We start from the raw sequence: 26,673 nt of genomic DNA, 5'->3' as shown, positions 1-26,673 counted from the left end.
TTACTACCGGTTCTGTGGGTGTGGCTTGGTGGTGGTGGGGGTAATGTGACTGGGTGGGCGTGGCCAATTTTTTTTTTTAAACTTTTAAAACCATTTTTTCTACAAACTCTTCGGTGAAGAGGTTGTAAAAAAATGCTTTCAAAAGGCTCTGACGATCACAGCTGAGTTGCCTGATCGTCAGGGTTTTTTTAAAAAAACCCTCTGCCAATCAGGCAACTCAGCTTGGATTGTCAGAGCTTGGATTGTCAGAGGCATTTAAAAGAAAAAAACTTTTTTTCTTTTAAATGGCTCTGACGATCCAAGCTGAGTTGCCTGATCGGCAGAGGGTTTTGCAGATCAGGCAACTCAGCTTGGATTGTCAGAGCCATTTAAAAGAAAAAAAGCCTCTGATGATCGCACGGCTCAGCTGGGCATGGAGGGGGAGGGATTTTTGCTACCGGTTCTCTGAACCACCAACCTCCATCGCTACCAGATCGGGCGATCCGGTCCAAACCGGGAGCATTTCACCCCTAATGCGCACGAAGACCCCCTGCACATGCGCAGAGGGTACAAAACAGGTTACTTCCTGGTAAAAACCAGGAAGTAACAACAACCGGGTGGGTAGGTGGAGCCTCATGTTGCCATCACTACTGGTTCTCCAAACCACCTGCCGCCAGCCGAGCCGGGCCAAACCGGTAGCATTTCACCCTGGGCTGTAGTGTGTCAATCAGTGGTGGGTTCCTCCCAGTTCGGTCCGGTTCGGCCGAGCCGATAGCGGTGACGATATGACGTCACCGAACCGGTTCTCCCCCCCGCCCTCCGACACCCCCCCCACCCAGCCACGTTATTCTTACCTTTTATTTGGTCCCACCCCCAATCTATTGCTGCCTCCTGAGTCCCAGCTGATGACTAGAGGGAAAAAAACTGTTTAAACTCTTGCTGCGGGGCTTCAAAGGGCCGTCCTACAGCTGATCAGTGTTAAAAGCAAACAAATGAGTCGGGTCGTAAGTGCGAGGACTGGTCGTAAGTGCGAGGACCTTCCAGAAATGACTCTGACCAGCTAGCCATGCCCACCTAGTCACATGACCTCCAAGCCACACCCACAAAATAAGCCACGCCCACAGAACCAGTAGTAAAAAAATTTTGAACCCACCCCTGGTGTCAATGCTTTTTGAGAAAGAAGGAAGGCATTGTCCCTATATGCTCAATTAGCAGCAATCAAACGTCTAACAATTGTTATCCTCAGTGCTGTGGGTTATATTCCTTTTAAAGTTCTGTTATGTTGCAGTGTGGTAGAGATAACTGCCTGAGGGTTATACACTTAAAGTGACAAGTTTCAATATTTACTTAAATCCTGAATCCATTCCTCATTTTGTAACAATTGTCTGTGTAATTTATTACTATCATTATATCCAATCTTCTGTCTTACTGAGTTCTTTGAACTGTATGTATTTTACTTAATCTTCCTTAATATGTTTATTTTACTTACGCATATCACTGAGAGCGTGCTGCGGCACTTTTGCTGTTAGTAATGAATCCAGCTGGTTTTTCTCTGAGGGTCCAGATGCTACTCAATTCGTCAGCTAGAACCAAACTCTAGATGATTCCATCACAAATGGGAAAATGTGCACCCTTCATCAAGAACATATCACAGATCTCTAGGGCCAGCTATTATATTACTTATAAGGTACAGAGTAGCCACTGTGATGTCAAATTTGTAAAAAGCAATCTAGGAAATATTGCAGAAATGACAATATAAATTATATATAAGAGCCAGAGAATTAAACGTTTTGAAAAGTCTGTGGAAGGAATTAATATGGCTTCAATAATATTGCTTAATGCATTGTAAGCCGCCCTGAGTCTACGGAGAAGGGCGGCATATAAATCAAATTAAAAATAAAAAAATAAAAAAAATAAAAATAAAGGTAAGTCCTGATTCACTAATCTTTTGGCATTCTCTGAAAGTGTCAGGAAGCATAGAGACTAGGCTGCTCAAAATGCTTTAAAATGTTCCAGGAAACAATGGGAATTGTCTCCTGGAATATTTTAAATGCTTTTTATAAATTTCTCACATACAATACTCAGCAAATTCAAGAAACTTGAGAGTGGTAGGTAGTTAAAAGAACAAATAATATAAATAATGATAGCAATATCACTTAGACTTATATACTGCTTCACGGTGCTTTACAGCCCTCTCTAAGCCGTTTACAGAGTCAGCATATGGCACCCAACAATTTGGGTCCTCATTTTACCAACCTTGGAAGGAGGGAAGGCTGAGTCAACCTTGAGCCGGTCAGGATTGAACACCTGGCAGTGAGCAGTGAGTTAACCTGCTATACTGCATTCTAACCACTCCACCACCACGGCTCTACCAAATGCCGGTAGTCAGTGGTGAGATTCAAATAATTTAACAACTGGTTCTCTGCCCTAATGACTGGCTGGGTGGGCGTGGCCATGGTGGGCGTGGCAGGGGAAGGATACTGTAAAATCTCCATTCCCTCCCCACTCCAGGGGAAGGTTACTGCAAAATCCCCATTTTCTCCTGATCAACTGGGACTTGGGAGGCAGAGAATAGATGAGGAGCTGGGCCAGTCAGAATTTTTACTGCCGGTTCTCCGAACTACTCAAAATTTCCACTACCGGTTCTCCAGAACTGGTCAGAACCTGCTGAAACCCATCTCTGGCGCACACCGTCCACATATGCATGCGGCATCAAACCACACAGCGATATGGGGTGGGATTGCGCCCAGTCCGAACCGGCAGCAGCCCACCACTGGTTAACCCTCATATTAGCAAGATCATCTTATGTGCTTGTATTATCTGCAGAACAGCCTGTCACCCCGGTGCTGTTTACCTGTTGCGGCTGCACCAATATATTTACCTATCTAAATTTAAGCACATTTACTTTCCAACCTTGTTCGACTTAAAGGCAAAGTGCATAATTCCTTGCAGTTTTTGTTTACTTTGCTTCATACAAATGGCTTATATCAATTACGCAGATTAAAATGTGATCCTAAATTAAAAAATGGAGTAGGAACAAGATGAGATTTTTGTTTCTCCCTAGCTTTGCTGAAGAAGCTATCAAAGGGGGGGAGGGGGAATGGCAGCTACATTATTTTTTAACATTTGTCCCTTCCAACACCTGCTGCTCTTCTAAGGAAAAGAAATGGCCATCGTGATTTGTGTCTTCATCTTCTCTTATTTAGTTTACAATGGACACACTTTACAAATGACTACCTTTGCTAAATGGAGGTACAGGTGGTCCTAGACTTAAGACCACGTTTGAGCCTGGAATTATAGTTATAAGTTGTCGTGGTCTTTAGGTGTGGCACCTATGCGATTGCCTCACTTAATGACCACGATCCTGGCTCTTCTCGTTGCAGAATGAAGGTGAGTTGGTGAGGCCAAGCTCTGTAGTGCGGCACTTCCCCAGTCACTCATGGCCTGCCCTCGGCCTCCCAGAGTCTCCCTCACCCTCGGAGGCAGCACTGGGATGGCTTCCTCCCCATTGGGTCCCACCCTCTTGGGCCTCCTCCCCCATCATGCCTTGCTCCACTTATCTTTCCCGAATGAGAAGCCTCGCATGGCCTTCCTAGTCAGCTTTGTGCTATTCCAAGTGGGCACCAGTTTAGGAGTGGCCACAATTCCCCCAAATGGAGAATTGTGGCCGCTTTCAAAATGGCAGCCACTTCGGGGCACCACACGGCCTCTATCTAGAAAGACTGTATGGCACATCGGCTGCTTCTCCTTGAGAAAGGCAATCTTTGAAACGCATTATGATTTCCACTATTAAGTTGATAAATAGTTTAGTTAAATTGCAACAGTTGATGGTGGAGATGAAACATTAATGCAAAACCAGAATGTTTCAAAATGTGAAGTCATTTGCTCTGCAACAAGATGTTATTAAAACATACCTTATTTCATGAGATAAAAAAAAACACTATTGCTATTTGAAATTTTAGACTTATCAACTATATTTTTATTTGTTCCCAAAGGGGCTAAATATTCACAAGATGAAAATGACAAATTTTCAGTTCTCCTTATATAGCTTTTAGATTTTAAAACATCTAAAATACATAAAATATGCATTACATTTATCTTTTTTTTTTCTTAACCTTGTATGATATGGATGGCATTTCTATGAAATATTTTCTTTTCTCCAGTATACTAGATTACAAAAAAAAAATCCTTTTATTAACCCAGAAGAAAGAGAGGGTGCTATTAGTGGGCAACTTCAACCTTTTACCTTAAAAAAAAAAATCTGGAATTTTGGAACTCTCGAATCAAGAGGAGATCACATTGCATTAGTGCCAGAAGCGCCAAGGCTCTTCTGGGTTGAAAGCAGTGGTGGGATTCAGCCGGTTCGGGCCGGTTCGAGCAAACCGGTTGTTAAAATTCTGACTGCCCCTTCCCCTCCCCCCCTGCCCCCTCCAGGAGTCCCCACACACCCTGTTTTGGTTCCCAGGTAAGTGCAGGGAGGCCTACTAGGCCCAAAGTGCGGGCTGTATGGTGCAGCCCCCCTGCGGCCTGTTTTTGCTTCCAGGAGGGAGGCCTATTAGGCCCAAAACGGGGCATGGGATGGCGCTCCCCCCCCGCAGTCCATTTTTGCTCCCAGGGGGATGCAGGAGGTTGAGTGTTGCCTGTCACATCCTCTCGCCATGCCACGCCCACCATGGCCACGCCCACCTAGCCAGTCATTAGGACAGAGAACTGGTTGTTAAATTATTTGAATCCCATCACTGGTTGAAAGGATTAGCCAGTGACATCATCGTTTCCTGGAGGATGCCCAGTTGGGGGCCCCTTTCAAATCCCTGGCAGGAGTTGGAGTGAAGGACGGGAGCTCAACCCTGCCCCACAGCAGCACTTGAGTCTCAAATGTGGGCTTGCTAACCTCCATCCCAGCATCCTAACCATGTGAGCTGCTGTGCTCCCCAGGAGGTCACATGAAACAAGGCTCCTGGATGGCTATCCTTGGATGCAATGATGGTGGAGAAATATTAAGATTTCCTCACCCTTACTGCCATGAGATAGGCCCTAAAAGCAGATCAAACTTGGATTCAGTCAGATTAATTCTTCATCATCCTCCAGGAGTGCTCCTGATGCCTCTTCACCTGCTTCATCTAAATCTTTTTTTTTTTGCTTTTGTTACGCAACCCAGGTATTTATGACATAAAAAGATGTAATCTTCTTGTGCCTTTTTCATGTACCCTCCCTTATTACCAGAATTATCTTTGATGTGATAGCACAGTCAAGATGGTGGCCACACCAGAGCAGGGGTGGGATTCAGCCGGTTCGTACCGGTTCAGGTGAACCAGTAGTTGTGACCTGCAGGTGGGCCCGCCCCCTCCACGGCGCTATGCCGTCCTATTTAGCTGCATTTTTTAAGCTGCACGCAGGTGTGCAAGTGCACGCACAAGCAAAGCACATGCGTAGAAGGCAGGGCACATATGCGGAAGGCATACAAGCGAGTAAAGCGAGCGTGCCCACACGCTCACATTTTCGGTGCTGGGGCGAACTGGTTGTTAAATTATGTGAAGCCCCCCTCTGCACCAAAGCCCCTATTTTACAACATACATATAACATAGCACAGTTATGGCTACCATCTTGACTTTTGAATATCCCATTTGCAACAATCAAAACTAAAAAGATCTGAGCAGATTCTGAACAGATCCAGCCTAAACTACAATTAGCTTGCGCTGAAATCAATGCACCAAATCAGAGTTAATTGTCCAGTAAAGTCCAAGGCCATTGAAGTTCATGGCCACTTAAATACAGTTTATTATGGATCAAAGTCTGCTTCAAATCACTCTGAATTGAACATATTGCCCTTTATGTAATTGAGTGATAAAAAGTGTTTGTGTATCCTAGTATTTATATATAACTGATTAGAGAAGACCAAGCAGGGAAAACGTTTACCTGGAAGCATTCTTTTACAAATCTCCTTCCTCCTTCGGTTAGAGTAGAGTAGAGTAGAGTAGAGTAGAGTAGAGTAGAGTAGAATAGAATAGAATAGAATAGAATAGAATAGAATAGAATAGAATAGAATAGAATAGAATAGAATAGAATAGATTGGACACACAAGGAATTTGTCTTTGGTGCATACGCTCTCAGTGTACATAAAAGATACATTCATCAAGAATCACAAAGTACAACACTTAATGATAGTCATAGGGAACAAATAAGCCATCAGGAAACAATATCAATATAAATCGTAAGGATACAAGCAACAAAATTACAGCCATACAGTCATAAGTGGAAGGAGATGGGTGGTGGGAACGATGAGAAAATTAATAGTAGTGCAGTAGTTCCCTTCATATTCCAAAAATCTGTTCTGGAGAGTTTGGGAAATTTGTAGATCAAGGTGGGAAATTGCCCTGCAGCTTGGATTGTGTAAGGCAGGGATGTCCAACCTTGGCAACTTTAAGCCTGGCGGACTCAAACTCCCAGAATTCCGCAGCCAGGTTGGACACTCCTGTTGTAAGGGGAATTCTTCCTGACAAGAAATGTCGTGGCTGCAGCATAAACCCACGTCCATTTCCCTACTTCCTTTTCTGTCAGCACCATTAAAAGTGATACAGGCAGTAGGAGAGAGGTTCCAAGATTCTGCTTGTGAAACTAACTATATTTTGTGGAAACTTTTTAATACAAGAATCCTTTCTGGATACCCTTTAGTGACTTTGAATATTAACAGATGGGAAAAAAATGTTTACTGTATATACAAACGTATTGATTCAGGCTATGTATTACACAGCCTGTAACAGGTTATTGTTTTTTTTTTTTAATTTGATTTATATGCCGCCCTTCTCTGGAGACTCAGGGCGGTTTACAATGCGCTAAGCAATAAACATTAGCTGTGATGTTTTTTTTTTTGTTTTTTTTTGCAATAGACCAAAAATTTAGTGTGAAAGTGTTTGGCTAGACAGCAGTGGTGGGATTCAAATAATTTAACAACTGGTTCTCTACCCTAATGATTGGCTGGGTGAGTGTGGCCATGGTGGGCGTGGCCAAGGGGTGTGACAGGCAGCACTTGGCCTCCTGCATCCCCCTGGGAGCAAAAACAGGCTATGGAGGAGGCGCACCGCACCCCCCATGCCACATTTTGGGCCTAGTAGGCCTCCCTGCACTTATCTGAGAGCCAAAACAGGGCGTGTGGGGACTCCTGGAAGAGGTGGGGTGGGGCCAGCCAACAATTTAACAACCGGTTTGCCTGAACCAGCCTGAACCAGCTGAATCCCACCACTGGTCTTAAGTATCCGTCCATGAGGCGTTCAGAAGAGACAGAAAAAGGGTGTTCTAAACCATTTTGTTTTTCTTAGGGAAAAAAAGAAGCTCTGTGTGCACCCATATTTAGGACTATGTAGTTAGATTTTTCTTTTACCAGAATTATTTTCAGAAAGCTGACAAATAGTTAGGGGTGTCCCCAGGGTAGGGTCAAAAAAGCCAAGGTGACAGGAGCTGTTTTGAGTTCCTTTTTTAAAAAGAGGACCAGAAATTCTGGGGGTGGGGAAATCTTCTAGCATAGTCATGGTAGGTAGTAAATCTATAAATCCTTGTAAATACAAATGTGCTGAAATGGAAGCTTCCAGAAAAGTACTATGATACATCATTGTGTGACAGAATAGGTTCAATTTCTAGAGAGAGAGAGAATGTTTCCTTGTCACCTTTAAATGATTATTTTATTTGATAGGTGGCTGAAGAGCACTGAATGCCTACAAAATAAGGACATCACATCTTTTTGAATCAATTATCAGCAACAGGGAAAGGGAAACAATTTTAGTAATTTCGCTATCATCATCATATTAGTCTCTTGAATCTCTTTCTGTATTTCTCCAATCTTCTAAATCAAATTAGGGATTGATGGAGATTTATAAAAACTTGCCATTCTCTATACTGCATCAAAATTGGTATTGTATCAAAGAATATGTCAACTCGCAAAGCATCCCTGGCCTGCTCTCAAGTTGCCATAAGCAAGGGGGATGGGAAACCGATGAAGCAGCACAACAGCCAACAACAGAAGCACATTCCAGACATATCTTTCTCAAGGCTGTCTCCCAGGGTTACCCACAGTGGCTGGAGGTGAGTTATCTCTACAACCCATGAAATTGCTCCATTGGCGAATGTGATTGATGACACACCCTGGGAGGAGGGGGGAAACAGGGTCATGATTGGGACATAAATTATGTGGGGTCAGAGTTGGCTTCACTTGGAACGTGCTAACATGAAGCTCTTAATAAATAACTGGATTTTTTTTTAAGCTTGGCTTAAGACTCATGATTTAATTAGGGCATCTGTCGGAACCCTGACAGAATATTTTATACAGATGGATACAAACCATTATTTGCAGAAGCTATTACTAGCCATGTGTTAGTTTCAATATGTTATCTTTTGATAGTCTAGTGTTTTATTTAGAACATTAGAGTTGTGAGAAGCTCTAAACAAAAACCATATCTACACAACCTATTAACATTGCTTGAATGTGCATTTCCTCCCCCTTTTGAACTGAAGTGTTATTTCGTCCTAGAGACCTCCATGCCTTCCATTTGCTTTCTTCATGGTTCATTGAGAAAATCCATGGCATTTCAATTAATGCAAAATTGATTTGGATTTCTAAGACAGACATGGTCAAAGATCACAATGAAAAGCACTAAGTGAGTAAGTTCCATGTTTTTCAGTTGTCATATAAATTATTTCTTAACCAAGGGTCTTCTTTGTCTTAGATCATTTTGTTGTATATCCATCATAAGAGGGTTACCCAGAGTAAATAATCATAAGCAAAATAGAAGGGAATCAACAAGGACAAACATCTCACTGTCTTTCTCCAAACCAGCATATACTTTTAAAGCAAGGGTATCCAACTTTGGCAACTTTAAGACTTGTGGTCTTCAATGACTCCCTGGGAAATTCTGGGAATTTAAAGTTCACAAGTCTTAAAGTTGTCAAGGTTGGACAACCCTGCTTTAAACAATCATTGTGACACTTCAATATTTTACAGTGAACATTTCAATTTGCAGTTCTATTAGTTTTGACACGCACTTGTCACCTATCGTCATAAAACCTTTTCTCTTTTCCATTTTGAATGTGACAATGATTTCCAATGCTCAGAAATATATATATTTCTTTTAAATTCCTGCTTTTACCTTCTTTTAAATTACCTTGTGAAGTCTGTCATCTCCATCATAATCACACACATCCTTTTAGCGAGAACGATGATGTCATTGCTGGTGTCATCCCATATTTCAATCTCCTTATCAAGCTCACTCTTGACTTTCTTAAAATCAGCTACTTGTTCGGCTATCTTTTCTTTCTCCGCCTCTGGCAACTGAGTCATCTTTGCCTGCAAAAATCAAGATAATTTGATCTGCAAAACATCTGCCGCTATCAGAGGACATCCTCCTTTTACAGATTGGAAGGGACTTTAACAAATTATTGCTGTATAGGAAGTTAGGACCCACCCCTCTCCTAGAAAAATGAAATATTCTAGGAAATATTAAAAATGCAGATTATTATATTTCCCTGGATGAGAAATGGGGAAACATGTTTTTTTAGGCATGAAGCAGATTCACTCTTAATAGCCCCCACCCTGCTCAATAGCCCACAGCAGATGTCAGCAGTTAAGAGAGAAAGAGATAGCTAGGTCTATTTATAAGCAAATGCCCTCACCCAAGAGCCAACAAAGATAGGATTAGCCCTCTACCCATCTAGCAACAGAACTCACCACATGGCACCTGGGGAGATTGCAACACCCAGCAAGGCTCAACTAAACCTGGGACTCAAAAGGCAACCTACAAAGTTACCCCTGCATGGCCCCATGGGAGCTCCCATTGTGAACCAGTAGTAAAGGTGAGTAGAACCCACCCCTGACAGGGACGGTAGACACGCTGGTGTGCTTATGCACACACCTTAAAGACCTCTTAGGAATTGGGTGAGGTCTACAGTAGACAGTCTAAGGTTAAAGTTTTGGGGGTTTGGGAGAGTCAGGTAATGCATTCCAAGCATTAACCACTCTGTTACTGAAGTCATATTTTCTGCAAACAAGTTTGGAGCGGTTTACCATAACTTTGTATCTATTGTGTGCACATGTATTGTTGTAGTTGAAGCTGAAGTAGTCATTGACAGGTAGGACATTGTAGCAGATAATTTTATGTACTACGCTTAGGTCAGACCAAAGACGGCAAAGTTCTAAATTGTCTAAGCCCAAAATTTGCTTTTATTTCTTCCTAATCTGGCTATTTAACTCATGTATTGAATTAATCAAAGGCAACTTCCTGGTGAAATTGTACAGCGTAGCAGTTAGACTGCTAAGTAAGGTGTGGTGGTAAGGTGTGGTAAGGCATTTCTCTTCACTGCCATCTAGTGGTCATTCAGGCTTTTCTTCCCCAAAGGGCTCCATTATCTGAAATATGCGTGTGCAAAGCCCGCAATCACCAAACCGGTTGTTAAATCGGCAGCATCCCACCTCTGGTCTCACCCATCATTTCATGTCACTGAACAGCATAACTTATTTCTCTGAAATGCATTCATCCAAAATGTTGTACAATTTACAACATTGTAAATGTTCTACAAGGGCTACTTCTGTTTTTTCCATTCACTGGAACCTAACATGCAACTATTACCAATCTATACATTTTTACTTTCAGATCATGTAAATGGTATGTGGTTGTATACCACTATACCAGGGGTGAAATCCAGCAGGTTCTGACAGGTTCTGGAGAACCGGTAGCGGAAATTTTGAGCAGTTCAGAGAACCTGCAAATACCACCTCTGGCTGGCCCCAGAGTGGGGTGGGAATGGCGATTTTGCAATATCCTTCCCCCAGGAATGGAAAGGGAATGGGGATTTTGCAGTATCCTTCCTCTGGAGTGGGGTGGGAATGAAGAGCTTGCAGTATCCTTCCATGCCACGCCCACCAAGCCATGCCCACAGAACCGGTAGTAAAAAAAATTGGATTTCACCACTGCACTATACATTCTAAAAACAACATAGATGCTACCAGTTCATACTTTCTGATACTTTAGCTTATTTGTTCATAACTCAACCAAAATGTTCAGTTGAAATATTTCAACTTCCCACTTTCTTTTAGTTTTACAGATACCAAACACAAGTAGTTTAGTTTAGTCATTTGTAAATTAATGCTCCATTCCATGTCTTCCTTTTACCATTACAGCAGCAATCTTCCATACACTGTATACTTTGGTGAATATCAATTGAGTCTTTAGATAATGACCTCTGCTGCCCATTTTAGTTTTGGAAAACAGAGACTTTCCCTAATTTTGCAGTCAGTGTACACATAGAGCTGCTGTAAAGTTGTTGACTATGGTATTGAACTAGGATGGGAAACTTCTCACTCATACAATCTCACTTAGTGATGCTGGACCAGGTATTCTTTCTATATTCTGAGCATGTCCAAGCCTAATTATCCTAGTTCAGACACATTATGCAAAGATCCAGCACTCTGGGAAAGCAACTAATGCTGAGGAAAGTGGAAGGAAAGAGAGGAAGATGATCAGAGGTGGATTTCACATATTGTTGCCACCGCTTTGCCACGCGCACATGCGCCCAGCCTTCTGTATGCTCACTGCACATGTGCCTTCCGTGCATGCAACTGGCCTTCCGCGCATGCACTTTGCTCATGCGCACACCTTCCACGCATGCATCAAAAACATGTCTAAATAGGACGGTATTATGTCCAGGCGGGCCCACCCGCAGTCGCCGCTACCAATTCACCCAAACCGGCTGAATACCACCTCTGAAGATGATGATTAGCAGTAAGGGGGATAGATTTAATTACAATGGTGATGAATGCACCATTGAAAGACTTGGAAAAAAAATCTACCTACAGTATGTGGTCTCTATAAATCAAAAACAACTTGATGGCACATAACCAAGCAATCCACCACCCTGGCTTGTCTATGCATGGCATGAGCTAGGCTTGGAGTACAACTGGGCTTTGGTTATCCTTTTAGTATAATGTGCTCTTAGTTTTTGTTCTGGGCTAATTATTTTCCATCTCCTGTGTTAAGGATATTGTTGTTGTGTTACCAACCAGCAGAGTGTCGAACACAGAGAAACGTTGCTGAGAGCAATGAATAAGAGATCTGCAAACCGGTTTATCAAAAGTTTACTTTATAGTGAAAAAACAATCTCATAGTCTTTAAACAAATCCAAGTCTTTGCCAGTTAAATCAGTCCAGTGATACAAAAACTCTTCTTACCACACAAACAGTAGTTGGTTAGAATAACAAACTCACTCTGGTTCACAAACCACGATGGCAGCAGATCCATCCAACGATGATAGCACAATGGTAGCAACTCCTCACACAATGGTAGCTTATCATCAACTGAATACTTTACAGTACCTTTCTTAAATATGTTTACAACCAGTGATTATCTAATTACAGCATAACTCAGCATTACAATGAATCAGCAGTAAACCTTTAGAGTCACACAATACATATTCATATTAAAGTCACAGAACACATATATTGCCTGGACAACTTGTTAGGCTCAAACCATATCCTAACATCCTGAATTCTAGCCCTGAAATGTGGAGTGCTGTAGACACATTCTTCTAAAACACCTTTTAGAAGAATGAAATATACTCCTCATTTATAGAAGGAAAGTACTCCAGATGGAGAGACAGAGACAGGAAGGGTGCAGTGGAAGCTGGATCCACAACTACTTCGTTCTATTGCCAAGCAGACTACCTGGAATTTGAATACCATCGAAGGAATAACTTATATGAAGACACATTGCGATTGTTCCCCAAGGCATGACATATGAATATACTAGTCAGTCATTTTTAAGGTCCATGTTCAATTCTCCCTTCTAGTTATGCTTTAATTTCCAGGAATTGCCTGGAAGCTCCTTTTTAATGATCATCCTCTTCTTTGCAGCTGTCAAGGATTATACCATCTGCCTTGCCAAAAGGCGATCAGAATGAATTGCTCTGAAATTGCAGTGGAACTGTTCAAAATTTTAAAATAGTAAAAATGCCAATGTCTGACATGTTCAGAAGGAAGATGGTAGCTTGAAGATACAAAAAAAATCAGTTGTTCAGTTTACTGCCCAAAAGCAAGCTCATCACCGTTTGGAACTAAAAAAGAAGAAAAAAACCCAAGAGAACATGACCTCATTCTCACTTCTAAGTTTACTAGAGATAGGGAGCAACTAACTCTTTTCCTAGTGGTTTCCTAAGGGCACTACAATAAATCCAATATCTGAGGGGCTGCCACAGAGAGGAAGGGGGTCAAGCTATTCTCCAAAGCACCTGTAGGCCAGACAAGGAATAATGGATGGAAACTGATCAAGAAGAGGTTCAACCTGGAAATAAGGAGAAATTTTCTGACAGTGAGAGCAATCAACCAATGGAACAGAAGTTGCCTTCAGAAATTGTGGGAGCTCCACACTGGAAGCTTTCAAAAAGAGACTGGACTGTCATATGTCAGAAATAGTGTAGGGTCTCCTGCTTGAGCAGGGGGTTCTACTAGATGACCTACAAGGTCCCTTCCAACTTTGTTAATCTGTTAAATCCTCTAATATAAGCAAAGAACTGTCCTATTAGGGATGTTATTTAAAGCAGACAACAACCTCAAGAGCCTACATTCTTGAGCAAGCAAGACCTAGAACAAGCCAAGTATCAGAAGGCAGAGCTTGTGGGTTCAACATGTTCATGGATGGTTTCCTACATTGGAAGAAGTCACCTCTGATAATTGGCTTTCTGCGCAATGGGAAACTGTGCCCATCTCATGCTTAGTTCGCCATGCTTCTGGGTGTTCACTGGTGATAAGGATTGCCATCACCTTTAACCATTCTAAGCACATTACAGTATTTTCCATGATAGGCCATTCAGAGCAGGGCCCCATTCCACAGTAGTGGCCAAAATTGTGGAAACCTTTTGGGAAAAGTGTATTTTCTAAAACTAGCTAATAACACCACCTTTTTTTTTTCTTTTTTTTTTGGAGTAGTACCATAAAATTATATATCAATGGAAAGATAACGTAAGCAAGAATGTAATGCAATAACTTTTATGAAGGATTTGCTGTTAGAATAGCACTTACGGTATAAAGAAGAAAAGTGAAACACGTAGAAAAAACGAGATATACAAAAATTATCACCATAGAAAAAACAAGATATACAAAAATTATCACCATGTCAATTAATACTTAGTTGGGTAACCTTTAGCATGAATTATGCCCTTACAACGTCTTCCCATGGAGTGAACCAAGTCTTTGAGTTCTGCAGCTATTATAATGTGAAACCAAGATGGAATGATTGCTTCTGTTAATTGGGTTTTATTGCTGGGTGGCTTCTGACTAACAGGTTTTTTTAGTGGGCTCCATAGATTTTCAATTGGGTTAAGGTCTGGGCTATTCCCAGGCCATTCCAGCAGTGGAATAGGATTATCTTGAAACTCCCCCAAAAAAGTGGTGTTATTAGCCATCAAATTTCAAAAATACCCTTTTCCAAAAAGGTTTCCACAATTTTGGCCACTACTCTAAAATAATAATAATAATAATAATAATAATAATAACAATAATAATAATAATAATAATAATAATAATAATAATAATAATAATAATAATAATAATAATAATAATAATTTTATTTCTATACCGTCCTTCTCCCGAAGGACTCAGGGCGGTGTACAGCCTATTAAAAGCACAAGACAAACATCAATTAGAATAATTTAAAATTATTAAATAATTCGGCTCAATTTAAAACCCCAGAAATTTAAAACACCCAATTTAAAATTATTATGTTCATAGCCTGGCCTGGCGGAACAACAGGGTCTTGAGTGCACAGCAAAATACTCGGAGGTCGGAGATCTTACGCATTTCCGGGGGCAGTTCATTCCACAGGGCTGGGGCTCCCACAGAGAAGGCCCTCCCCCTGGGTGTCGCCAGCCGACATAACTTGGCCGATAGCACCCTGAGGAGACCCTCTCTGTGGGAGCAAACTGGCCAGTGGGAGGCTATTGGTGGCAGAAGTCGGTCTCGAAGGTATCCGGGTCCTATGCCATGGAGCGCTTTAAAGGTGGTGACCAACACCTTGAATCGCACCCGGAAGACCACTGGGAGCCAGTGCAGCTCGCGCAGGAGGGGTGTCACGTGGGCACAACGAGTTGCACCCATAACCACCTGTGCGGCCGCATTCTGGACCAGTTGGAGCCTCCGAGTGCTCTTCAAGAGGCACCAATGTTAATAACATTAACATTGGAACAATGGCATGTCCATCCCTCTCTTCTGTTCTGGACTATTAAATTTTTCTCTTGAAGGATTGGGGACTTTCACAGGAAGACCTGGGTGTAGTTCAAAAGACAAAAGATAATAACTTGAGAAGGTTGAAACTCTTCCCCAAATCACATCTCATGCCCACTTTGAGGTTTTCTAGGAATCAAAAATATGTAGGTGAAGAAGACAGAATTTAACCTATTTGTAGATTTAGGTCCAATCCTGCTGTTCTAATTTTAATAGTACTGGTAAGTTTAAACATTATTTCCTTCATATATTTTGCAGTTTATTATTTGTTGTGTTTCTAATGTGTTATAATTTCTTCTTATATCCCTTGGACTATAATAAAATATCTATCCACCTATCTCTCTGGCACTGGATGTGAATTAATATTGCAACGGGAGGCAAAAATACTCACAGTTCACCAGAGCTAGTTAAAAATACATTAAAATATGCTTTCCTTGGTTAATTAGCTGATTAATTTGAACACAAATTTCATTTTTATTTTAAGGGATCATGTTTATAAAACTGTATATGATGCTTTCTTTTTTTCTTGCTACTATTTCCAGTATTTGCCCGTGTACGTACAATACTTTGTGGGCAGAACAAGTGGTGGAATTCAGCCAGTTCGCACCACTTCGGGAGAACCAGTTGTTAACTTTCTGAGTTGTTTGGCAAACTGGTTGTTGAAAGAAATCATTAGGGCAGAGAACCGGTTGTTAAATTACTTGAATCCCACCACTGGGCAGAACTGTCCCAGAATTATAAACCTGGTAAAAAACAGAAGGAGCCCACCCACCTTATGATGGAAAGCCTCACAAACTTTAGGAACACAGAGGGAACAGCAGTACAATTATAGACAGAAATGGGACCCTTGCAGGAGACATTTTTGAATCCAGGGGAGAGGAAAAGCAGGAGACAGAAATTCAAAATAAGTCAACCTTAATTACACTAATTTTTGTAAGAGAATCGCTTTGGAAGGATTTCAAAATGTTGTTATTTTATGCTACCAGCCAATGGTGGGATTCAGCCGGTTCTGTCCGGTTCGCACGAACCTATAGCAGCAACTGTGGGAGGCTCCACCCACCCGTTATTTATTTATTTATTTATTTATTTATTTATTTATTTATTTATTTATTTATTTATTTATTTATTGTCATACTTATATGCCGCCCTTCTCCTAAGGGACTCGGGGCAGCTCACAGAATAAAATAACCCAACAATAAATAGAATTAAAATATTAAAATCCGATTTAAAAACCCCAAATTCCCCAAATTAAAATGCACGGCAGATCAGGGAATTTGCTGAAAGAGCCATGTCTTTAGGTCGGCGTGGAAGGTGCAGAGGTTGGGGGCCATCCGGAGCCCAGTGGGTAAACCATTGCAGAGGGTCGGTGCGACCACAGAGAACACCCTCATCCTGGGGGCCGCCAGCCAACACCGTCTGGCTGATGGAACCCGGAGGAGGGCAGTCCTATGTGAGCACACTGGGCGGTGGGAGACCCTGCAAGTAATGCATGCGCAGAAGGCAATGCACATGTGCAGAAGTGGCTCATGCGAGTGAAGTAAGCACGTGAGTGCGCGCGCTCACATTTGCAAACTGGTAGGGAAGGTAAGTGAATCCCATCTCTGCTACCAGAAATAAAAATCTTTCCAGAAATCCAAGTGACTCTTGTTCCATGAGTTTGCCAGTCTCTTAGAACTTGACATTAATTTTGAAAAACCACTGGCATCAGAGAGACATCAGTTGCTGCATTCTGGATCGAGACATTGGCATCTTCTGATCCTCAGATTTCCTCACTGTTGGTAAGGCAAGTGGCAAATGGCAGCAGAGTTAGGGTTGTTTGTTTGTTTGTTTGTTTGTTTGTTTGTTTGTTTGTTTAATTTTTATACCGCCCTTCTCCTGAAGGACTCAGGGCGGTGAACAGTCAAAATAACATACTTATAAAAATGTGAAATAAAAACAATTTAAAATAATTAAACCAATTTGGCTCATCAGTTAAGATCTTCAGCATAAAATTTAGACAATTTGAAAAATTTATGCCAGCCCGGCTTGGTGAAACAGAAAGGTCTTAAGTGCACGACGGAAAGTACGGAGATCTGGGATCATTCGTATCCCTGGGGGTATCATGTTCCAAAGGGTAGGTGCCCCCACAGAGAAGGCTCTTCCCCTGGGAACCACCAGTTGACATTGCTTTAGTGACGGCACCCTGAGAAGGCCCACTCTGTGAGAGCATACTGGTTGGTGGGAGGTTATCGGTTGCAGAAGGTGGTCTCGTAGGTACCTAGGTTCTAAGCCATGGAGCACTTTAAAGGTAAGAACCAACACCTTGAAACGCACTTGGAAGACCACCGGGAGCCAGTGCAGCTCGCATAGGAGAGGTGTTATATGTGAGTGCCAAGTCGCTCCCAATATCACCCACGCGGCCACATTCTGGACCAGTTGGAGCCTCCTTGTGCACCTCAAGGGGAGCCCCATGTAGAGAGCATTACAGTAGTCCAGTCAGGAAATGACGAGGGCATGAGTGACTATGCATAAGAAGTCCCGATCCAGAAAGGGTCGCAACTGGTGAATCAGGCGAACCTGATAGAAAGCTCCCCTGGCCACGGCTGTCATATGTTCTTCTAAAGTCAGCCACGTGTCCAGGAGGACACCCAAGTTGTGAGCCTCTCTGTGGGAGCCAATGACTCGCCCCCAATAGTCAACGATGGTATCAGCTGGCTATATCGGGACGCCGGCAGCCACAGTCACTCGGTCTTGGAAGGGTTGAGTCGGAGCCTGTTTCTCCCCATCCAGATCCGCACAGCCTCGAGGCACCGGGACATCACTGCAAGGGCATCATTGGGGTGGTCTGGGGTGGAGATGTACAGCTGAGTATCATAAGCATAAAGATGGCACTGTACCCCAAAACCACGGATAATCTCACCCAACGGCTTCACATAAATGTTGAACAAAAGAGGTGAAAGGACCAACCCTTGTGGCACCCCACAAATAAGGTGTCTTGAAGTCGACCTCTGCCCTCCTGCCAACACAGACTGCGACCGGTCGGAGAGATAGGAGGAGAACCACCATAGAACAGTGCCTCCCACTCCCAGCCCCTCCAGTCGGCGCAGCAAGATACCATGGTCGATGGTGTCAAAAGCCACTGAGAGATCTAATAGAACCAGGATAGAGGAGCAGCCCCTATCCCGAGCTCTCCAGAGATCTGTTGGCTGTTCACTGCCCTGAGTCCTTCGAGAGAAGGGCGGTATACAAATTAAATAAAAGTAAAAAGTAAAGTAAAGATCACCAACCAATGCGACCAATGCCGTTTCAGTGCTGTAACAGGCCTGAAGCCAGACTGGAACGGATCTAGGTAGACAGTTTCATCCAGGTACTGCGGGAGTTGCTGTGCCACCACACTCTCAACAACCTTTGCCATAAAGCAAAGGTTGGAGACAGGACGGTAGTTTGCTAAAACAGCAAACAGTTAGAGGTCATGGGTTTGCACAATGCCATGATTTATGTCCTTCAAGATCGGCCAAGGTCAAGGAACAGGCAGGGCAGGAGTTCCAATGTTGTGAAATACCGTACAATAACAGAATCTTAAAACCTGTCCAAGTTTCTCTCTGCCCCACTTTATAACCAAACAAAATTAAGGGGAGGCGTTTCTCGTGTTTCCATCTATTTAGGGTGTGCGTAATCTTTTCTGCATTGCTTGCTCAATCCACCCCTTTAATGGCTTCCTCAATCCTTCTTATTCTCAGCCAGGCCTGAGGAGAGGGGGGTTCAGCCGGTACATTGTTCCAGGGCCCATGGAGCTCAAAGGGGACCCATGAAGGGGAATTTTTTTTAAAAAAAAATTACGAAACCAAATTTTTAAAAAGAAAAACAATATTGGAATATATTTTATATTTCATTTCAGTTTATGAATGGTTAATTTGTGTAGAAATGGTCTTTGAGTCTCTGTCATGCATGCGTGGGGGTGGGGCGCATGCATGGGGACTGTGCACGCATGCAGGGGGCATGCATGGGGGGTGCATACACATTCATGGGGGGTGGGGGGCCATATTAGTTTTGTTCCAGCACTTAAAAATCCTATTTGGCAGCCCTGTTCTCAACACCACAATCCTTCAGATCCTGACAAAGAAAGATTGTTGGATGTGGCAGCAGACATATACGTGCCACACTTTGTTTCCCACTTCCCAAGGAAACATGACAGAGTCACTCACCTTAATTACTCTCGTAATTACATAATTACTCTCTATATAAGCTGCGTTGGGCTATTATTTTGATAGGCTTTCAGCACTATAAGGTATGCAAAAGCTGGCACAATTAGAGGGATAAAGATGTATCAGCATCTTTGGGGCAATTTGGCAACTCACTCACTTGTGGTCCGAAAATTATCCCTTCAGTCTGGAAAAAAAACAACAACAGCTACTTATGTGTGGCTGTCTATCCTTCCTCCATGATGCATGTGCCAAGCAGATAGGTTAGGGATTTGCATCCTGTTCATGTATCACTGGAGCCAGAGGTGGTATTCAGCCGGTTCGGACCAGTTCAGGCGAATCAGTAGTGGCGATTTACGGGTGGGCCCGTATTTGGGATGTAATTATATTGCTGTCAGCAGTGATCATAAGATTGTCAGATGTCCAACTCAAAATGAGAGATTTTAATGGTGCTTTATTTAATCTAGATGTAAATGATGTCAAATATTTTTATCTTGGTCCCATCTGCTTCGTTCTCCTACTCTTTTCCACGTTTTAGAAGGCCAAGGATTGCATATCCTTGCCATGTGAGAAAAGTGGACAGAATGTGAAGACATACCATACTGTTGTGACCCCAACTCCCGAGCCTGTCCTAACAGAGGAAGAGGACTCAGAAGGTGATGGGGAGGAACTGATAAGGCCTCCCTCTCCAAGACCCTCCTCTCTGGCAATGCCTCAGGTTCCATCCGAAGGCCAAGAGGAACAGTCTGGGATATGCCAGGAGGAATATATATCAGAACAACAACAGATAGGGAGCGAGGATGATGAATCCTGGCTGGATCCCAGGCAGCGTCAGAGGGAGAAGCATGCGCAGCAATGAAAGAGGCGTGGGAGGGCCAGAGATTGAACTGAGTTACTGAGCCACACCCCACAAGGAATAAAAGTGGGTGTGATTGCTCTTCAGGCTTTGTGACGGTCAAAGTTAAAAACCTGAGAGTCACATCACGTTACCGGAAATCGGGCTTGTGCATATTTGGATTGGACCTTGGCTAACTCTTGCTTCATGGATTACTTTTTGCTAGTGAACCGGACTGAGGATAAACTCTCTCTTGCTGACTGTGAGTGAAAACTGACTTGGCAGGCATTTCGCAATTTACTGCCAAAACTCTTATCTGCAAGGGTTTCTAGTCTGATTGCTTAATAAAATCTTGGCAGGAGTGCCTGGTTGTGTGTTTGCCTGTGTGAGGAAGGGGTACAGAACACATACTTGTTTGCCCCCTCTGTTTATAGTATGCTCTAACCTATAAGGTTATGGGTCCAGCAGAAGCTATGATGGCATCATGTGTGTCATGATGTCATTTCAAAAATTATGAATGTTCTTGTCAAGCACAAACAACCAGAGTCATTCATAAATAACTGAAGCAAGCCACTTTAAAGGAGAATATTTGTAGCTCAGGGTTGAAATGAGGGGTCCTTGATGCTCTCTGAGCTTGCTTGTTTTCTTGTAGACGTTTCATTACCCAAACTAAGTAACATCATTAGTGCTAGTAAGGAATGCAATTTGCTGTCAGTTTATTTTCTAGTTGCTCGCCCTGTCAGTGTTGGTGTCGATGATCTTAGAGATTTCTCGGTTGGGCTGTTTACTGTTAGCTTCTTTGGCAGTTTCTTGATTGGGGCATTGTTTACTTGATTGGTGGTCTAATGTTAATCAGACATTAATACAATTGAGAGAGTCCAGAGATATTTCACGAGAAGTGTCCTCCACTCCACTGCTCTCAGTAGAATACCTTATGCCACCAGACTTGAAATTTTGGGCTTAGACAACTTAGAACTACACCGCCTTCGATCGACCTAAGCGTAGTACATCAAATTATCTGCTACAATGTCCTACCTGTCAATGACTACTTCAGCTTCAACCACAACAATACACAAGCACACAATAGATACAAACTTAAGGTAAACTGCTCCAAACTTGATTGCAGAAAATGCGACCTCAGCAACAGAGTGGTCAATGACTGGAATGCAATACCTGACACTGTGGTTTCATCCCCAAACCCCCAAAACTTTAACCTTAGACTGTCTACTGTTGACCTCACCCCATTCCTAAGAGGTCTGTAAGGGGCGTGCATAAGCGCACCAACGTGCCTACCGTCCCTGTCCTATTGTCCCTTTTTATTCGTATCCATTTCATGTATTCATAATCATGTTTTATACTTTTATCTGTTATCTTATATATGCTTGACAAATGAATAAAATAAATAAATAAAATGAAATAAATAATCTTGGAGTTAATCTATGCTGATCAGGGTGCTGATTGCTGGTGGAGAAGTGCTGGAGTCTTTTTATTTTCTTTTTGCTGGTTGATTGTCTCTTTTGCATAGTCTATATACGTTGTTAATGTCTAGCAATTTTATTGTTCTTTATTGTACAGAAATCTCCTCAGACTATTTGCCTTTCTCTGGGAACGACCAGATAAACCTTCATGATTCTTGGGACTGTGCAAGTTTATGCTTTTTGCACCACAATGACTCTAAGCTAAGCCCATGCTTGACCCCCACTTCCAATCTAGTTGGCAGTTTCCCAACAATTATATTCACATTAATTGCATGTTATGATGTGAGTGACTTCATTTGCTACCTCTGGCACCCCTCAGATGTTCGTATTTACAGAAGCCAATATCTATTTGTCAAACCTATGAACCTGTTATACCCTGTTAATGGAAACTGGCCTCATTTAATATCATTTACATTTTAAATAACTTTATTAATTCAATTCTTTATTAATAAGGGGAACTTTAAAAATCTGAAAAGAGTAAAGTGAAAAAAATAAGGCTGCCGAAAGCCACTGTCTTTTTTTATTGCACATTTAATTTCTCCACAAATGAGGGTAGTTTATGTGAATGAAAAGGTAAACGCGGGTAATTTTCCAATGAATTCTGAATATGTTCTATACATACGATAGATTAATTATTTCACCTGATTCGCCAGTTGCGTCCCTTTCTGGATCGGGACTCTTTACACACAGTCACTCATGCCCTCCTGGACTATTGCAACGCTCTCTACATGGGGCTCCCCTTGAGGAGCACCCGGAAGGTCCAACTGGCGCAAAGTGCGGTCACGCGGGTGGTTATGGGAGCGACATGGCGCTCCCACGTAACACCTCTCCTGCGCGAGCTGCACTGGCTCCCGGTGGTCTTCTGGGTGCGCTTCAAGGTTCTGGTTACCACCTTTAGAGCGCTCCATGGCTTAGGACCTGGCTATTTACGGGACCGCCTACTACCACAATCAACCTCCCACCAGCCGGTACGCTCTCATAGAGAGGGGCTCCTCTGGGTGCCGTCGGCCAAACAGTGTCGACTGGCGGCCCCCAGGGGGAGGGCCTTTTCTGTGGGGGCACCTACTATCTGGAATGAGCTCCCCCCGGAGATAGGTAGGATCCCGGACCTGTGCACTTTCCGCCGCACTCTAAAGACCTTTCTATTTCAGCAAGCCAGCCTGGCCTGACCTTTCCCCCCTTTCATTTTTTAATCTTTTAATTTTAAATTTAAATTTAAATTTAATTTTAAATATGTTCTAAATTTTTGGGATGTTTTAAATTGTCTTGGGCTCAAATATTTAATTTGGTTTTAATTCTGCTCTTAACTTTTGTATCTATGTGTTTTATTTTGTGCCTGTTCACCGCCCTGAGTCCTTCGGGAGTAGGGCAGTATACAAATTTGATCAAATAAAATAAATTTAAAATCATGCAAACTGTGGAGTAGAATATACTGGTAGTTTTAGAATTCCAATTAGCTTTAGGCAAGAATGATAAATACAGTATATTGCAAAACATGTGCTATACATTGGGGCAGAGGTGGTATTCAGCCAGTTCGTACCGGTTCGGGCGAACCAATAGCAGAGATCGCGGGTGGGCCTGCCTACCCACCCTGGCGCTATGCCATCCTATTTAGGCCCATTTTTGAGGCTGCAAAGCATATACGTGGAAGGCCAGGTGCACGCGCAGAAGGTGTGCATGCATGGCAAACCGGTGGTAAGAAAATGTGAAATCCATGTGAAATCTAGAAAAATAACAATATACCATTAGAAGACAATGTGATTAGAAAAATTATGGAGTGTGCGGAAATGGATAAGCTCACGAAGGAGATACAAGAAAAAGACGAAACAGAATACTATCTAGTCTGGGAGAGATGGTATAAATGGTTGGAGGAAAAGGGAGGGGGAAGGACAAGGGAAGAGTAAATAATGGTTAAATTAGGTGGAGAAATATAGGAAGAAATGGGAAGAAATAAAAATTGTGGAAAGGAAATTAGGTACATGTTTATGTCAAATGTAAATAAAATAATTAGAATAATATAGTATATTATAATGGTATATATATGATATATTAGAAATATATATATAAAAGATATATTAAGATAAGAAAGAGAAAATGTATAAATATGGATTACTGACGCAAAACTGTTGAAAAGAAAATGTAAATATCTGTTTTTGTTTGTTTTTTAAAAAACTGTTTAACAAAATATATTTTTTTTAAAAAATGTGAAATCCACTGCTACATTGGGGGCATTTGAAAGATTCATGACCTTTTTTTGTTCTACAATTACTGAGCTGTACATTTAAGAACCTAACAAGCAACACAGTTAGAAGCAACTTTCTTTAGGTCAAGTCATTCATTCTCACCTATTTAATAGCGCTGGGCCTTCCTGCTCATAAATCATACATGATAATCAGACTCAGGAACTGATCTCAGCGGTAATCTTCTCTGATGTCTAAGTCAGAGGTACAAGGACTTTTCAATATAAAGAGGATAATGTGAAGACTATTTTCCATAGAAAAAAAGAGCTGAGAACCTTTTCAGCGACATTTGACTGAAGTTTAAATTTCAGCTAAAAGTAATTTTCTAACCTCCTATTGTTCTTTTGGTCTTTTGTGTACTTTAGTAATGAAAATATGTTATAAAATTCTGTGGCTAAAATGGATTGACAAATCAGTTTATTGATCCCAAAATAAGGTTGGATTCATCACAAATCCATTCCATCCCATTACTGCAATTTCTTTAAAAGAGTTGCAACACATATAAAATATTTTTTTTTATCATTTCCAAAGTTTAACACAGAAACGTTCAATCTTTTCTAGCATGTTCCTATATGTACAGAATGGAAAATATGTACAAATTAGATCTCTTCAGATAAAAAGTAGACTAAATTAAACATTCTTTCATTTCAAGCTGCAAGTTATGATTTCCCCCTTTTTTAAATTTTTGACCACTGCTTCAGCAGCTTGGATGTAACATAGTACGTTATCCAACGTATCTTGTCTTTTATGTACACTAAGAGCATATGCACCAAGACAAATTCCTTGTGTGTCCAATCACACTTGGCCAATAAAAAATCCTATTCTATTCTATTCTATTCTATTCTATTCTATTCTATTCTATTCTATTCTATTCTATTCTATTCTATTCTATTCTTTTGCTCAGTTGTTTTCTGATCTGCAGTAATTTCTATTCAGATGGGTGACTTTCCTGTAATCGTGAAATTTAACCTGGATCCTTAGCATGCAATGAGAGCACATTTGGTGTCGTGATTTAATACACCAAACTAGAAAGTAGGAAAAGATAAGTTCTAGTCCCTTCTTAAGCACAAAGCTGGATGGATAGGTTTCCAAGTAAAATTCAAAATGTTGGTCATTATCCAGAAAACCCGCACAATAAAGTTTAATACAATGCACTTTAAATCCATATACAATGTGCATGTATCTATTTTTCAGGTACAAATCAGAGTCCAGATCAGTGGTGGGTTGCCCCCGGTTCGGACCGGTTCTCAAGAACTGGTAGTAAAACTGGTGGGAGGCTCCGCCCACTGACCTGGACGTCATCATAGCTGATCTACACATGCACAGAAGAGCGCGCGCATGATGCGAACTGGTAGTCAAGATAAGTAGAGCCCACCTCTGGTCCAGATGGAAATGGATGCTTACCTATTTCTTCCTGTTATATATTAATTGCAGTATTTCCTACACAGAAACCACATGGAGAATCCTGCGCAGAATCTATGGGCTAATCTATTGCTAGGGCTCTGCTCTCTGAGAGCCACAGAATCAGTACCGATGCACATTCCTGATCCATCCCATGACTTAGATCTTATGGTCCACAAGTCTTTGGCTATGCCAATGTTGCTTCAAATGCTGAAGTGCAGTGGTCAAGGGGAGCATCTAACACTTTATTTTTAAAATGAAGATGAAGAAAAATAGCCAAAGGTAAAAAAAAAAAAAAATCCCTATGGATTGGCTCCAAAGTTACTAGGCAAATTGTTTTTGAAAGAAATCAAGATCCTGGTGGAGTTGCCAGTGGCATTTAAACCAGCTGTTAAAATTCAAGGACAAATGGAGTATTTGAGGACTACAATTATTATGATGTTCATAAGGGAGGTAGAAGGGCAAGCAGAAATTACTATGAAATGATTCATACATCTTTTGCTAAATAAATAATTAATTGAATTAAAGAATTCACGGCAAAAACAGTCCACGTTTCATAAGAAGCCTGCCTGTGAATTTATCGGTATCTCCATGTATGGCAGATCAACTCTGAATGAAGGACAAGAAAAATCTTGAAATAATATTTTATTTAATTACTTATTAAATAAATTTATTTTAATAAGTAATGCAGTAATTATTTAATTACTGCAGTAATTTATGTAATTACTGCAAAAAAAAAAAAATGCTACCAACCTGCCTTCCATTGAGGACCTGTATACTGCACGAGTCAAAAAGAGGGCTGTGAAAATATTTACAGACCCCTCACATCCTGGACATAAACTTTTTCAACTCCTACCCTCAAAACAACGCTATAGAGCACTGCACACCAGAACAACTAGGCACAAGAACAGTTTTTTTCCTGAACGCCATCACTCTGCTAAACAAATAATTCCCTCAACACTGTCAAACTAGTTACTAAGTCTGCACTACTATTAATCTTCTCATCGTTCCCATCACCACCTCCTCCCACTTATGACTGTATGACTGTAACTTGCTTGAATCCTTAGGATTTACAGGTGAAACTCGAAAAATTAGAATATCGTGCAAAAGTTCATTTATTTCAGTAATGCAACTTAAAAGATGAAACTAATATATGAGATAGACTCATTACATGCAAAGTGAGATAGTTCAAGCCTTGATTTGTCATACTTTTGATGATTATGGTTTACAACTCATGAAAATCCCAAATTCACAATCTCAGAAAATTAAAATATTGTGAAAAGGTTCAATATTCTAGGCTCAA

General features: G+C 41.6%; 1 protein-coding gene across 3 annotated transcripts in view; it reads right to left on the bottom strand.

Annotated features, from left to right (window-relative positions):
* CTNNA3 (catenin alpha 3) overlaps positions 1–26,673 on the bottom strand; it is a 954,378-nt gene that overhangs the window by 88,426 nt on the left and 839,279 nt on the right. For 2 of the 3 annotated variants that reach the window (XM_070945838.1, XM_070945839.1), the window contains one exon: positions 9,132–9,313. In XM_070945838.1, the coding sequence (XP_070801939.1) occupies positions 9,132–9,313 (182 nt within the window). Of the gene's footprint in view, positions 1–9,116; positions 9,314–26,673 lie in introns of all 3 variants that reach the window. The other variant, XM_070945840.1, reaches the window with a different exon arrangement.

The sequence above is a fragment of the Pituophis catenifer genome, unplaced genomic scaffold (assembly GCF_029215685.1).
Source record: "Pituophis catenifer annectens isolate HBS135680 unplaced genomic scaffold, rPitCat1.0.hap2 SCAF_6, whole genome shotgun sequence".
Taxonomy (NCBI): Eukaryota; Metazoa; Chordata; class Lepidosauria; order Squamata; family Colubridae; genus Pituophis; species Pituophis catenifer.
The sequence above is the reverse complement of the archived record's forward strand: the minus strand, read 5'-3'. Positions and strand labels throughout refer to the sequence as shown.